The sequence below is a fragment of the Nannobrachium achirus genome (assembly GCF_963921795.1).
Source record: "Nannobrachium achirus genome assembly, chromosome: 1".
Lineage (NCBI taxonomy): Eukaryota > Metazoa > Chordata > Actinopteri > Myctophiformes > Myctophidae > Nannobrachium > Nannobrachium achirus.
This window is the reverse complement of record NC_137810.1, coordinates 14510285-14526224: the sequence shown is the minus strand read 5'-3', so window position 1 is coordinate 14526224 and position 15940 is coordinate 14510285. Positions and strand designations below refer to the sequence as shown.

At 42.2% G+C, this 15940-nt stretch overlaps 2 protein-coding genes and 1 long non-coding RNA gene across 19 annotated transcripts in view; 1 reads left to right on the top strand and 2 right to left on the bottom strand.

Moving 5' to 3' along the window:
- kif1aa (kinesin family member 1Aa) overlaps positions 1–4609 on the bottom strand; it is a 100925-nt gene extending 96316 nt beyond the window's left edge. For 15 of the 16 annotated variants that reach the window (XM_080738341.1, XM_080738352.1, XM_080738355.1 and 12 more), the window contains exons 1-2: positions 4062–4609; positions 397–569 (exon numbers count right to left, since the gene is read on the bottom strand). In XM_080738341.1, the coding sequence (XP_080594467.1) occupies positions 397–499 (103 nt within the window). In that variant the 5' untranslated portion in view covers positions 500–569; positions 4062–4609. Of the gene's footprint in view, positions 1–396; positions 836–4061 lie in introns of those variants that run through there. The other variant, XM_080738349.1, reaches the window with a different exon arrangement.
- Positions 4610–9436: 4827 nt separating this feature from the next.
- LOC308296345 (allantoinase, mitochondrial) lies at positions 9437–15739 on the top strand. Of its 2 annotated transcripts, none has more exons than XM_080739603.1 (11): positions 9437–10009; positions 10582–10733; positions 11442–11556; positions 11861–12007; positions 12127–12172; positions 13033–13126; positions 13463–13649; positions 13780–13918; positions 14814–14986; positions 15337–15369; positions 15461–15739. In XM_080739603.1, the coding sequence occupies exons 1-11, from the start codon at positions 9968–9970 to the stop codon at positions 15608–15610; spliced, it is 1278 nt and encodes a 425-aa protein (XP_080595729.1). In that variant the 5' UTR covers positions 9437–9967; the 3' UTR covers positions 15611–15739. The 2 variants fall into 2 exon arrangements, with proteins under 2 accessions (XP_080595729.1, XP_080595728.1); XM_080739602.1 differs by having other exon boundaries at positions 9443–10114.
- On the bottom strand, positions 10057–11435 carry LOC308296595. The gene is made up of 3 exons (XR_013962633.1): positions 10992–11435; positions 10565–10761; positions 10057–10193 (listed from the first exon to the last, which is right to left on the bottom strand). It is a non-coding gene; the product is annotated as an uncharacterized lncRNA (long non-coding RNA).
- Positions 15740–15940: the final 201 nt, after the last annotated feature.

Sequence of the window (15940 nt, the reverse complement as noted above, 5' to 3'; positions counted from 1 at the left end):
CTCATCTTCTTTGAGTTTTGACAAAATTACCATCAGTAATTACAGTGTTATTACTTAGATGTGTGAGCCCTTCGCGTTTGCTATCCTTTTGCTCTTGATACTTTTGCACCATTTACCATTATTGTCCAAAGTATTAAGTGATATTTTCCTTTTTGACAAATCAAATGTTTTGCTGTCAATAAAGAAGTCAATCCATCATTAGATATTAAGCCCTATTTTGTACCTGATCATACAATAAAAATAGCCTGCAAGTCTCCTGTACAAGCTCACAGCACATTGTGATTCGACGCGTTGTGAGCTGGTAGATCTGTTATTTTTTACATTGTGTCAACGTTTTCACCTATAACCATTTGCCCAAAATAGGGATGAGGCCAGGCTGAAAGCGGTAGTACTTACTGGTTGTGTTTCCGGACATCTGAATGATGCATTTGCTATCTTTTCCCGTCTCCCTTGAGTTGAAGGGGCGGACACGCACCGCCACCTTCACAGAGGCTGCCATGGTGCCGCCTGCCTTGCACCCTGAGGTGCCCTCTTCAATGCCTTGGTTTCAGGGCCTCCCAGCAGGAGATCTATGGAAGGAGATAGACAGTAAGTTTTAATACCTTTATGTTGAGTATAGTTTATGCCTCTCTGCGAGGCATAATGTTCATTTCATTTAGGGTACAGTACATAAGAGAAAGATATTGACTAAGGAAGGCCAAGTGTTAAAGTTGTACTATGTAACTTTTTTTATAAAACAAATCTTAAAATTCTCCTAACTATTAAATCACAAAAGTTTTAGAAGATCCGCGCCGTGAATTTCAGCCTGTAAAGCCTTCTCTATATGTAAACTGAGATCCTTGCTGTGGACCGGATCTCGCGCCAAAATTGCGTCATCACACTACCGGCCAATCACAGCGAGGGTTATACAACTGCCGGCCAATCACAGCGCATCTTGAAGTGGGGTCGCTATGGCAGCCATATTTGTTGTCGCCCGTTTGTACCATCCCTTCTCTAGGTAATTTCGCCTACCAGGCAGGGTGAAGGAGTCCGTATCTCTGGAATTACTGAACGCACAGGAACAAGGGACCCCTTAAAAGATAGATCTCAGCGAGGTGGAGGCAGACGCGGGGGTGTGAAGGTACGAAAAACGGGCGAAAGACGCGAACGCGACCGCGGTTTGCTATAGGGCTAATGACCACTAGTTGGGCATCTTACACAGTATGGCTTTAAATGAAAATATCAGATTTCCAAGAAAAGAAGAAAAAAAAACACATCACCTTACTCTCTCTATCTTTTATAATTATTATTTCATTAGTTTTACTTTTTGGTGAGTGCCACTGTTGTACAAGAAAGTTCCAACTTAGGCTTCAGAAAAAGATAGCTGGACACAGCACCATTGGACCAAGCGAAGAGCCTTGAAGTGCTATCTATGAGACACATGGTTTGTTAAAATTTGAATGAGCAGTTTAAAACCCATTTAGAACGGGTACACATTTTGTGTATCATTATTTCATGCTTTAACTATTGAAAAATAGCAGATATACAAGCTCACAGCGCGGCACCGAGTGCCGCGCTGCGAGCTTGTAGATCTGCTATTTTTGAAAAGTCGTGAACATTAGAATTTTGACCCGATTCTATAAGTGTCTTTTGAATCCTTCTAATTCTAGGCCTAAATGGGTTAATGATTGCACCTCCTGGCTGAGGCGGCCAGTACAATAGAAGAGGGCAGGGCCGCCCGCGGTGCATGGCTGGACCATGAAAGGACCATGCCTGGTCAGCTGCAGTCGGGGGAGATGGATAACCAGGCCTGCCTACAACAATGGAAGTGCAGGCACAGCTAAATGTCCCACTATTTCCCAGGATTAAGCCCTTTGCACACAGGACAGTTGCGTTTCTTTCGTTTGCGGCATGAATAAAACGCATTGGATTTGGTGTGCAAGGCTGTGCGGAATCGGCGCTGCGGATCCAAAAAGGAGTCATAAAAGGAGTGATGAGTTTTTCACCGCATGCGACAAGACGCACGAATCGAACTGGGTTCGATCGAGAAAAAAACGCACGGCGGCAGCCACTCGTCGCACGGCTAATTCGGAGCCGGTGAGCATGAGGTCATAGAGAATCATTGTTTTCTTTTCAAAAAATTATATTGTCCGTTTTATCCGTGCGGTTAAACGCGCCTGTGTGCAAAGGGCTTAAAGCGGCCTAATAACAGAGAAGCCGTCCAGGGACAACCGGCCTCAACTCTGACGGAATTCAGGAGAGCTCTCTGATATATGGATCACGTGGAGACTCATCGGACGCTTGCCATTTCTGATCCAAGTACAGTGCGTCAGCATTTATCGCTCTATGATTATAATGGAGGTACTCTGAGATTCAGGAGCATGACTCATGATCAATGGCGGTGACATCACAATCGTTTCTTAACTCTTGGTCATCGAGCACAACAACAGGGAACAAAGCGAGACGCAATTAGTCCCCTGTCTCTGCCTGGTGGCAGACTCCACTACAGTTGTATGTCACTGGAAGCAGTCACCATCCAGGGTGTGGTGTATTTAGTGACCTTTTTAAAAGCATCTGCAACGTACCTGACTGTATCCTTCAGATTTAACACGAAAGGCTTGATATTCATCAGGTAGATTGTAGTGTTTATCACATTTATATTTGATATTAAAAAAATGCTGCGTCACGCTGCTTCCTGGAAGACTGCCCAGAAATGTATGACTTTGAATGTGAGATGTAGGGGCTGACAAAGGATTGAAAGACTACTAGAACATATGGAAAAGATGCAAATAATGTGTCTGAGGGGACAGCAAGATGTTCAGCTCATATAAGATATGAGACGTAAAGGTTCTAAGTAAAACGGGAATTGAGAGAATGATTCGTGAATATGGTAGCCCAACTGTCATTGTGATTGAGACTATATCTATATCTAATCTATATTGAGACTATAGTGGGTGGTGGTTTTGGGCAAGGGTTGTTAAGTCAAGTGGACCTCGTTAAGTGTGTTCTTTTGATAATAATGCTGAAATGACTGCTTCTTTTATATAGAATTATTATATAGAAATGAAATAGAAAATTAGGAAAGTGTGCATCCATCTCACCATTGGCTATAGTGTGACAGATCAGCAGCAACTAGACAACAATAACACAATTAACTAACAATAGTTATTATAGCATAGTAGTCCACAGTAAATGGCCCTTATCTAATTAATTTCCCCAAACTTTCACGTTACTGTCTCTCCACATGCCTATAAAGAAATACAAAAATAACCCAACATATTATAATGAAGAATAACAATAGTCATTGGTCAAGCTGAGGTCCAACATAAGGATGCTCAGACAGAGCTGTCATGATGAGGATGCAGCTGGCCTGGGCAGGGGAGCCACCATTTTGACACCGGTGACAAATAGCCTACTATAATCAATAATTTAAAACAAAAAAAAGCTTCTGTGTTGTTCAGTGTAAACAATGAGTGTTTGTTAGCCTATAGGCTATTACTATATTACTGACCCCCAAAAGGAAAGGCCTGTGTGTGTACCTCTAGCTTCATCAAACCGTCACGAACGAGCAGCATAGACAACCACATCAACCACATACACATACCGTACATAAACGAATAATAGAGTAGGCCTACAAAGATGAATGAATGAAAATAATTGTAGATCACCGGTTTACAAATATCTCGATAGAAATGAGAGAATGACACTTGCCTATTTTATTTATAGGCTATTTTGTGTATAGACTAGATTGTCTTACGCTCAATGACAAGGCATTCCGTGTCACCCTGCTATTATAGCCTATCTACAATTTGACAGGCCTATATTTCCTAGTCAATCTACGCGCAACGGCATATATCCCTGTTCTTCAGAGCCTAATAGCTCAAATCACATTTATTTTCTGCTGCTTTTCAATTAACGTAAACATCGTCGGAGGAGCGCTGGCTGAGCGCTGTTCATTCAATGGCCGCACCCAGTATGTCAATCCTATCCCTGGAGATACAGCACTTAGTAAATAAATACGCTCATTAAAACTGCATCACCGCCACGCCGGACAATGGAAAAATAACGAGGAATGAACCTACCTCTGATGTCCGCAATGCCCCGATCCTGAAAGTGCAGGAGACTGTATTAGTGTTTATTTTATTTTCTCTCTCTCCACGGGGTTGGTTTCTCCTGGCAGGTCGGTAGGTATCCTTGGCCGGCCCGGCTAGCAGCGTCCCGTTTCCCTCCTCCCTTCCATCTACAGCTGGCTGCCGGAGGTCCCGAGGTAGGAGATCAGATCAGAAAAGCAAGCGTCCTGGTTTGGTTTCCTAATGCCCTCCTCCTGCACGGCCTGGTGCGAGATGTGTGAGGCAGCCGGACAGCACGAGCCTCGGGAATCTGCTTGCTTGTTTATTTGTGTTGCGTGACTCCTAACCTAGAAGCCAAAATGGCTCTGCTGTGTGTCTGTCTGTCTGTCCCCCCTGCCTTCGGCAAGGATGCTGTGCTGAGCCGGAGCGAGCCAGTGACATCATCACTGAGGGAGGTAACACAGCATCAATGCAGTGGAGGAGGAGAGAGAGAGGGGGGGGGGGGGGGGGGGGCGATGGAGGTGTGTGTGTGTGTGTGTGTGTGTGTGTGTGTGTGTGTGTGTGTGTGTGTGTGTGTGTGTGTGTGTTTGTGTGTGTGTGTGTGTGTGTGTGTGCGTGCGTGCGTGTGCGTGTGTGTATATGGCTGAATAATTTTACCGTTACTCTCAAATACATACAGTATATAGGCCTATATAGCCTACTATGAATACTGTGTAGCTTATACAGTAAAAGTAAAACAAAAACACTTTGTATTTTAAAGTTATTATTAGGATATACAAATGTTGCCATTTTACACAGCTTTGTTTAGAATTTTCTTCAACAGAGACTGAGGAAACACAGTGATAATAGCTTTGCTTTGAATCATAGTATAAGGGAATTAGTTGGAACTGTTACCCATTCGACCCGATTCCAGATAAGCGGTTGAAGATGGATGGATGGATGGATGGATGGATGGATGAATAGTATAATTTGGGGGTATAGCCTTCAGTAGCACATAATACAGCCTTTTCAGGACAATAGGCTTGTTGTGAATTAAAGCTTAGTAGGTCAAGCTAGTGATCAAGCTGTGACTGTAAAATGCTCAGAGGAGATCCAGGCACAATGCATATTAATTTACCATGAAGTTGAGCCCACAATGCTTCAAGAACACAAAGACATTGACGGGAGGTTATGACCAGCCACACAGATATGGGCTGTCTTGACCATCTGTCTTATATGGAAACGTATTCATGTGAAGGACCCCCATAGTTCCAGATATTTAGTTCCAGGGACCCCCAGAAGCAACATTTGAGTTACAAATCTTAAAAAATACATATATAGAGGGTATGCGCGTGACATCATCATCATACCCGGAAGTTATGCATCAACTCTACTGAGTGGCAAAAAACTACTTTCTAGCCTTGACAGTCCATACATCCAAACAGAAAAGTCCTATCTGATTGCATTAAACGATGTTAAACAATGTTAAACTCACTTTGCCACTCGATTTGCCACTCGATTTGCCATTCACTTTATGCATGCGCATACCCTCTATTCAAAGATTTACACACAACCTACAAGCTCGCAGCGCGGCACATGAGCTTGTATATATCTGCTATTTTTCAATAGCTAAAGTAAAATAATGAAGGCCCCTCCACCTTGGGCCCTAGTAACTCAGTCCCACTTTTCCCCCCCTTGTGACGCCCCTGGTCAGAGCAGCAAACCCATTCTGTTAGAGTGGTTCCCCTGACATCACAGTGATGTCAGAGCAGCAAACCCATTCTGTTAGAGTGGTTCCCCTGACATCACAATGATGACAGAGCAGCAAACCCATAGACCGTAAAACAGTGTACACGTCCAGACAGACGGAGCATGTGCCGTTTCACATACTAAACTGCGACCTTCGGTCGCCATAAGAGATTGCTTATTGAAACATGCACTATTATTGGACTATCAGTGGCAATGGTCATTAGCCATTTATTTTTAGTTGTTGTGTTTGGAATATAGCTGTGTAGGCCTCTCAGAAAGAATGTCCTTTTATGCTGTGCTATGAGGTTATTTGGGATTTGGAGAATTATTCTCTTCAAAATATGGGTGAAAATCTCCCTCTGCACTCTTTTCAGCAAATCCTATTGCAAGTCCAACCATGTAATGCACTCAATAGGGATTTCACTGTGGCATGAATGTGTGCCTCCTTATTGATTCAACGGTGGCTGAGCTGAACCCAAAGTGCTGAATAAGGACTTTAAATACATTTTGAAAAATAAAGCTGTGTACTGATTTATCTTAACTGAATCCTTCGTATCATGTTCAATGGTCTGTATTTATGCAATTGAGAAATGACCTAACCTTGACCCTTTTGCTAAACAGATTCGTGGGAAATCATGCAGACAAAAAAGGGTGGTAAATTGCTTTCATGCATCTGTGGAGAATTTTTATGAAAATGTTGGCTAGCTATGATGCAAGCAAATATTTTCACATTTGTGGCAAAAATGATTCACTCTTGAAATATATTTTGTTTAATGCCCAGAAGGTTAATGCCCCATTTCTGACCAAAATATGAACCTTTCTGAGAGTTTTTCCTTTTTTGAGCTCTGCTATGTCTCTTGTGAGAGGCATCCTCCACATGTTTGTATCCCTGCTCCCTCAAATACTTTCATGTTATCACAAACTTGTTTAAATTGTAGCCTAATGTATATTTTTTGATATTTCATATTTTGTATCATTGTTTGTTGCACTGTTGTTTGTCCAGTTGTTTGAGTGTTGAATGTTAATGGACCACAAAGATTTCCCCCGGCCACTGTTGGAGCACTAAATGTGGCCATGGCCATAAAACAAAAACAAAAAAGGGAAACAGGTCAAATAGGTCAATAAGCGTCAGTAATACATCTCTATGCTTGACCAGTTGCTTTTTGTTGAGAAATGGTGCTCATGCTATGTATATAATATATATGTACGTGACACTTGCACATTTATTTGATCGTGCTGCTTTGTACATCTATCGCACATGGACACTTTGCACAATTGGGTGAACATTGCAGTTTTGATCTGTTATGTATTGGAATTAATCATATACGCTGCTAATTATGATGATTACTGTGACTGTCTCCCTACCTAGGTATTAGGGTGTATAGTCCTATAACTGTATCTGTATACTGTACATTATATTTTTCTATTTCATTTTCTTGATTAATATCTTATTTTCTTCTTCGTTATGTAGCACAATCCAAACCATTTGCTGCGTGTGCCTGTTTAAAACTTCTTGAATATTGAATCTATTTGATTTTTCTTTTGGTGCTTGTCCAAAGAAAATCAATGTGTTATTGCATTCAGAGTCAGACTGATGCACCTTAAGACCAAATGCTAATACAGGTCAATATTTGTTTAATAGCACATTTCTTGCACCGAGTCCAGCCACAAACGCAGTACTCAGCTGGTATATATGAAAAGTTAAATGGTACATAATGATGGTTATGAAGTTGGTATAAAAGCACAGTCTATTTGTGTACATTATATTATGTCCATTGTGAGGCACTGGACTTTTCACTCGAAAATCATATTTTCGGCGAGGTAGTTATAAATCAGGCTTTACTGGCAATACTGTAGATAGCATAGAGTAACATGTATCTGGTTGCTATATGGTACATGGTAAATTCATTAGTGTTAATGAATTAATAAATAAACTCTGACCTAAACTCCAACCTAACTCAGAGAGCACACAAATGGAACCAAACCGTTTACAGGTCCATTTGGTTCCATTTGTACACTGACTCTCAGAGTTACATTTTAGTGTGCAGAATGGTCAGACTGGCTCGGTCAGATCAGGTTTCAGCCTGAGTGAAACACAATGCAATTGTTTTGTGTGACCTTGCTCTTCACACAGCCTCTATCCAGACATGTTACTGCTACAGTAGGTGCTTTCTCTCCATATACTGTACATGTAGAATCATTCAGCCTCTTCGCTCTTCCTTTTGTAAGCAATGAGTCATCTCTCTCTCTGATGCGTCTCCTCCAGTTCTCAGCTAACGGCTTTATTTAATTCATCAACATTAAACTTTTAAGCTCCAGGCTATATATACTTAAGAGCACACTGCAAATGGTAGTCGACTACACGTATGGCAGAGCCAGAGCTCTCATCTCACAAAAAAGTCAAAAATGAGGTAAGACGATGAAATCACAACAGATGATGATGAAATTATGACATCATATCTTCATGACAAGATTACGATTTGTGAACTCTTTCATCCCAAGGGCCATTAGAATCTATGATGAAGCACTGGGGGGAGAGGAGGCTGGAGGGGCCAGCTAATCTATATTTATATTGTAGTTATAGCTGTGATTTTCTTTAACCGTGTTTTTTTTTAAACGTCCTACAACTTATAGTTTATTACTGTGTTCTTTTTTCCATTGATGTAATGTTTTTTATATGTTCATCATGCTTCTTTTTTATTGACAATCTGTATGAAATATGAATGTATTGCACTGGAGCTGTTGAACAGATCACATTTCCTTCGGGACAAATAAAGTATTTTCTATGTATCTATGTATCTATCTATGTATCTATCTATGGTGGAGTCTGCTGCATTTACATGCACAGTAAAGTTCCAATATTAATGCAAATACCGTGTATTTCCAAATAGTATCCCGGGGGCAAATAGCCACCGGGCACCAAATACCCGCTGGGGGTCTGACACCATTTTGGATATCGACGCATGGGCTAATATTTGGAAATACGTATACGGTAAGTATTTCACCCTACAGATGGGTTATGGGCCTCAATTTAGACATAGTATACTCACCTTAATGGAGTTACAAGGAAACTGGGACACTTGTATTGGTCTTTATTGGTTATTTAGGGTTAGGGTTAGGGATTGAACTAGTCTCTACAGCAGAGACTATAGAGAATATAGGGGTTGAAATGGTGATAGTGGATTCAACTGGTCTTTGCAGGTGGTTTCTAATTAATGTTCTCTGATAGTTCTTTCTGCTTTTTCGTTTCAAGTGGTGTTACAACAGACTCTGGTCAATACTGTAGTCCCAGGTTTCCAGAAGGTGGCATACCTGTTGACCATTATGGATAATTTCCCCATAGCTTTGTTTGACTGGCTCAGCAGAAGATTTGAATTTACGCATGTGAATGTGTTGTGTTCACGGTTCAAACCTGCAGAGCCACTCAAATGTGTACAAGACTCAAACCACTGGATTGGAGCATTAAACAAGGCAGTGTCTAATAAAGAAATGATTGAAATAAAACAAACATTTATTGCTCAGTGGGCATAGCCTACTATTGCACTGCACTGTGAAGTTGGCAGAACCACTGTAGTGTAGTGGCTGGCATAGACAAGCACAATGCTGCCCCCTAATGTCGTATAATCTGGCAGTGTGATGTTGGTCAGACCAGCCCCCCCCCCCCCCCCAAACTCACCTCAGTGTTGTAGGGTGTTTTTCAACTGATACATTTCTTCTCTTTGATTGCTGCAAGCCACAAACACAATTGTACTGAACTGTATTTCAACGAACACTTACCTATTATGTTATTCATCCTGCAGTCTAAGTCCATATTTGTGATGTCAAGAAAGAAATGCATCTATTACCATAGATCAAAATCAATGCTGTTATGTAACCGTAACAATTACAGCACAAATATACAATCCTTTAATGTCACATCACAGTTTTACAGGTGTAAAAGTGGATTAATTGTATTCAGGCATACATTTTGGAGGTTGGCTTCTAAAATAAACGTAGGCCTACATTTATATTGCTATCCATGCTTGGCCTACGAATCCTGCATGAGGTCAAGAAACCAGAAAACCTTTACCCATTAACTAAGGGGCGGAGCTCCAATACAGTGCACTGACTGAACCACTATCATGTGAAGTGAGATCAGACAGCAGAGCTGGGACTCCTCTGTACTGTCACCAACACAGAAACAGACTGTCATGGAGCCTGGATCATCAGTTGGTGCTGTGAGGAGTAAGAGGGTACTGATTGACAATGACATCCGCCCTGCCATGATCATTATCAAGGATGGGAAAATCCATAGTATTGTTTCCGACGGCAACTTAACTGGGGATGCGCGCTGTGAGGTAGGCCCTTGATCGATGTTATGTAAACAGGGGGAAATGAAATGGTCTCATGATGGTCTGCAGGCTCAGAACACTCCCCCTGTTGGAGAAAAGAAGGAACTGATTTGTCCAGCCCTAAAAATGTTTCCAGGGGGGAAAAGATGGTGAAACTAGTAGATCTACAAGCTCACAAAGTGTTGTTTGTGACATATTGTGAGTTTGTAGATTTCACAATTTTTTTTTAAATAGGTCTTAAGTCGTTAATTCATAATGTATTTTTGTAAATCCGGGTCCCAAGGGACACCAAATTATCTTTTGCGTCTCAAACTGAAAAGGTTTGGGAATCTCATCTACAGTATAACATTTGCGGTCTCATATAGACGGATACACTCAAATCTGTCACGAATCTGTATATGTGATTATATCTGTATACCATATGAAATTATGTATTACACAATCAAAGTGTTCTACCATGGTTGTGCGGGCAGGTGCTGGATGTGGGTGAGAGCTTGGTGATGCCAGGCATCGTGGACAGCCACGTCCATGTGAACGAACCGGGCCGCACGACATGGGAGGGCTTCTGGACAGCCACCCGCGCTGCTGCTGCCGGAGGAGTGACCACCATAGTGGACATGCCCCTGTAAGGAGGACACCTTCTGCCCTCAGGCCTGGAATGTAATCATTTTAAAGGGCAGGTTTTTAGGGGAGCGTTGTGTCGATATTGCGACTTAAGATTTGTTCGACGTCCCTTTAGTTCGATGCTGGTGAATGGTAACCTGGTGAAATGCTAACCTGCCGACGCTGGTGAATGTTAACCTGGTGAATGCTACTAACTATGCCTAAACCTAACCCTAAAACCTTACCTAACTAATGGAACGTAGAAATATCGAGATTTTACCGTTTTTAGCTCCCACTTTTCTGGTAGAAAGCCTTGAGGGGAGACTTCTCGCTTTTGCCAAATCATCTGGGGCCGTGTGGGCAGGGCATCAAGCTAGGCAACTCAGGCCGCAGGACATATCCTTTTTTTGAAGTGCGGAAGGCCAAACTGACGGGCCACCTGGCCCTAATGTTAGCCACATGGTGGCATTAGATAAACAGAACAGAACAAACTGTTTGCGCTAGAACAGTGTCCCAAGGTCCACAGTTAAAGGTCACATTTACAACATAGAGACCAGTATTTTGGTTGGCAGAAAAACACAAACCCACGCATGCTCGCACACACACACTCACAAACTCTCTTCTAAACGGCTCACCCCCTATAGGAGCCAAGCCGTAAATTATGAGCTTGTAGATCAGCTATTTTCAGAAACTGCTAGAGACAAATGTTTTTTTTGTCCTCCCCCCATAGCAACAGCATCCCTCCAACCACCACGCTTGATCATTTTCATGAGAAGACACGGGAAGCCACGGGGAAGTGTTTTGTGGACACAGCTTTCTGGGGAGGTGTGATACCTGGCAACCAGGTATCTTTTTCCAAGACATAATCAAGCTGAATGACAGCCATGCACATGCATTTTCACCATGAAAATGGTGAAAATAGACGATCTACAAGCACACAAGGCCTCGCACCGCGAGGCCTTGTGTGCTTGTAGATCGTCTATTTTCACTAGTTTTGTGTTTTTCACTAGTTTTGTGGGACAGCCTGGTATGATGAAGCAAGGCTTTACTTTACGAAAAAACATACAGATTTGAAACTTGGAGATAAAAGGTTTCTGCCCGACAGTGATATATTCATACATAATTATACTTACTGACTCCGTCCTGCAGCTTGAGCTTCGGCCATTGATCCAGGCCGGAGTAGCTGGGTTCAAGTGTTTCCTGATCCACAGTGGGGTGGATGAGTTTCCCCATGTCAGCGACAGTGACCTCCACACGGCCATGAGACAGCTGCAAGGCACCGGGAGTGTTCTGCTGGTAAATTATAAATGATTATTACGTTTCATAACGTGAACCATGTCTCATGAAATTTATATCCACATCGTGGGAATAAATAACATATGTGCAAATGAAACATGCTGCCTGTCTTTGTTCAGTTCCATGCTGAGAGGGAGGTTAATCAGACAGCAGAGGCCATAGGGGGTAAGTATAGTTCAACCACATGAACCCTAGCCTCCCTATTCTAGACCAGTCATACTCAAAATAGCCAAACATTCTGAAAAATGTAAAACATTCAGCAGAAATAGCAAGTTCACAACTTATAGATTGACAAAGGGATTACATACTGCTGTAGTGGGGGATCAGGAGGGGGTCAATAGACCCCTGGGGATTTGATCAATTAAGCATAATTATCGTCACTGTCCGGCAGAAAACAGCTAAGTCCATTTTACAGTTGTTATCATAAATCAGTGCTATTGAAGTTTGAACACCCTTTCTTACGTCTGTGTTGGTTAAAAAATATTGAATCAGTAAAAAGTATTAAAAAGTGCTTCTGACAAAGCCAGCTAACTCCATTGGATCCTCAAACTGTCTGCCAAACCAGCTAACTCCACCAGAGGGGGCTGGTATAGTCCTCTCCCCTGCATGACAGAGCAGCTGCAGAGGCATACATTAGCTTGTAAATCCATTGTCAGCTGTTCTTATCAATGATGGACAAAACCTCTTGTTTTTTTTAGTTAACTGGTTTCTGCCCGACAGCAGAGGTATATACTATGGTTGACCACTTTCAACCATGTATCCCTATTTTGGAACACAATGTCCAATAGAGGAAACAACACATGCTTCTACATCAGTTATTTTTTTACTATTGTCATCTATAATCACATGCCCAAAATAGGGACGCTAGGGATCATGTGGTTAATACCCAAAAAGCCTGAGCTGACCCATGTTGTCTTTAAACAGGGCAGTGTTATGTTGCTTTTCTGTCTGCCATTTCATTAAAGAATTATTTGTACCACAGTGAACATTGCTTTGCACCATTGATCTATCTGTCCTGCTGTTAGACCCCTGTGAGTACTCCACCTTCCTGCAGTCCAGGCCAGATGTCATGGAGGTAGAGGCCATTCGCATCGTCACTGAGCTCTGTCTCCAGTACCAGTGAGCACATCACCAGTACTATGCATATTTATGCATAGTACTGTGTTTTATTTGTCTGTCATTTAATGTTGTATGACTTGAGAAAAAGGGACCCCAATTTAAAAAAGCCCAAAAGCTTTCTTTTGGTCTTTTTATCCTTTTAGTTGACCTTGTATCAGTGAACTGTACCGTCCTGTACCTTTTCCCTATGCAAACTTCTAATAAAGTATTCAATCAATCAATCAATAAATGTTAACCAGTAGAATTATGGTGGCAAGTTGCTGGCATAGAGCTGGTATACAGTTTGGCCTGTCTGATATGACTGATTCCCATGTCACCTACCTCTCCATGGTGCAGGGTGCGATGCCATATAGTTCACCTGTCCTCTGCCAAACCCCTGGAGCTGATCCAGGCAGCACGGCAGGCCGGAGCTCCTTTGACGGTGGAGACCACCCACCATTACCTGAGCCTCTCTGCAGAGCACATCCCTGCAGGGGCCACACAGTTCAAGTGCTGCCCTCCCATCAGAGGACACGCTAATCAGGCAAGCATCAATGTTTTGTATCCATCCATAGAAGTGGATCACTTTCAGTTGTGAAAGAATACAAGGATCAGCCTTATTCTGTTATCACATTGTAGTGTCATTGTCATCTTAAAGTCTTCTGCCCCACCAGGAGCAGTTATGGTCAGCTCTGAAAGCTGGCCTCATTGATATGGTTGTGTCTGATCACTCTCCCTGCACCCCTGATCTGAAGAAATTGGACAGTGGAGACTTCACTCAGGCTTGGGGTGGAATCTCTTCCCTTCAGTTTGGTAACTACTGACCAATGACATTCCTATATTGCATACAATATTCATAGTGTAGTGTTTAACCCATTAAGTCGGTTCATACTTATACTGTAGGACAGTGAACATGATTAACAATCAACACATGATTGGCTGTAGTCAACGGGACACAGGTGAAGAAGTCAGAGAGACAGTTAACAAGGAAAACAGGAAACACTCAAAACTACTACAAAATAAAGGAACACGACTGTAAAGTAAAACCGAAGTACAACAAAGAACCCAGGAAACAATCAAAAAAATGTCACTACAAAATAAGAGACACAACAAGAGAGCAAAACAGAGAGACGGATTATGACAGATATCAGGTTTGGTGCCATTTCTAAGGCACAGACCAAGGAAATGGTCAACATTATAAAACATAACATTACTGTATATTATTGAAATCTATACATCGATTTGTGCGTTTCCCCTGTGCAAAAGAAACGTGCAGATAATCCTGTCTGTCAGTGATTTCTAAAACACTCAACCCCCCTCCCTCTGATCACCCACTCACTCATTCTCTCTTGATGATCATCTACACTGGACAAAGTCCACGGGGAGGTAAATATGCATTGATTGCCAGTTTAAAGGGCAGTCTGATCAGTCTGCTTCTCACAGTGACACATTCTGTGCACTACGGTTACAGAATAATGTGCATTTTTTAAGCGACTGTATACTTTCAAAGAGCCAAGAAGAAAACTAGGTGGCTAGAATCCTGCAGAGCAACCACGTGAAAAAATGTTAAAGAATCACAATGATACTTTTGTGCCAAATTCAACTGTGAGTCATAAGACTCACATTTGTTGTTATTTCTGTCAACTCAGAATTTGTGAATGGAATATTCAGCTGTTGACTACTGTATTTCTATTGCATTCATTTTTAGGTTTGCCTCTGTTCTGGACCTCAGCCAGTAAGAGGGGCTTCACGTTGCCTGATGTGGTGAGGCTCCTCTGCCAGAAAACAGCCCAGCTTAGTAGCCTTGACAACCAGAAGGGCAGCCTTGCCCCTGGTTATGATGCTGATTTGGTCATATGGGACCCAGAGAAGGAATTCGAGGCAAGTATTAACGTTTTGGGGAAATCTCGATATTTCTACGTTTCATTATTTTGACTAAGGGTTAGGGTTAGGTTTTATGGTTAGGCATAGTTTTACTGAGGTAAGGGTTAGGGTTTGGGTTAGGTTTAGACATTAACATTAACCAGGTTAGCATTTCACCAGGTTAACATTCACCCGCGTCGAACAAATGTTATGTCGCAACATCGACATGCTCCCTAATGTTTCAAATCATTATCAAACATTGAACAGTGAATCTGACGGCTACTTCGGACTATTTTGAGTGAAGCTGTGTAAAATAGGTCTGGTGCCCCAATCTAATAAGTTAATTTGTTTCTTTCCACACTTGTCAGGTCAAAGAGGCAAGCATCCATCACAAAAACAAGGCAGGTGAACACAATCATTGACACTTACTTGGACATAGGATGTTAGAAGTTATGTTTGTATTAATTTCTCACTCTGTGACTCTCTCTACAGGTCACTCCCTACCTCGGCCTTACTTTAAAAGGAGAGGTGTGTGCCACCATCGTAAGAGGAAGGCTGGTGTACAGCCAAAGCGCTTTCTCTCCTCAGCCTCTGGGGAAGCACCTCCTCATCCCCCAAGGGAGGCCTCACGCGCAACTATAGACACACTACTGAAGTGCAATAAAGCTCATGAGATTTTCTTTTAAATATCTATTTTTCTGATAACAACAGTACACAAGGTTTATATCGTCTAATAAAGACTGAATGGTCAGATGGAGATTTGAATGCAGAGCTCTTGGTGTAATACATATGGGGTATGGGGGGGTCAGTGACTGTTGTACAGACATGTCTCCCTCACCTTACAAGAGGCTGCTGGGGGAGAAAGGAAAGCAAGTGTGTTTAGGTTTCTGACAACTTGACTCAGCAGCAGTGAAGTGAAACGGTCCACCTGGGTCTCTGGTAACTGGTCTGGCACTGCAAATTAAAGGAGCA

Bases quoted from the DNA above. Each gene is read 5' to 3' on its own strand.
- LOC308296345 (XM_080739602.1), top strand. From the start codon at position 9,968: ATGGAGCCTGGATCATCAGTTGGTGCTGTGAGGAGTAAGAGGGTACTG. The intron at 12,008-12,126 runs GTAAATTATAAA...GTCTTTGTTCAG, and splicing joins GCACCGGGAGTGTTCTGCTG to TTCCATGCTGAGAGGGAGGT. The intron at 12,173-13,032 runs GTAAGTATAGTT...TCCTGCTGTTAG, and splicing joins GACAGCAGAGGCCATAGGGG to ACCCCTGTGAGTACTCCACC.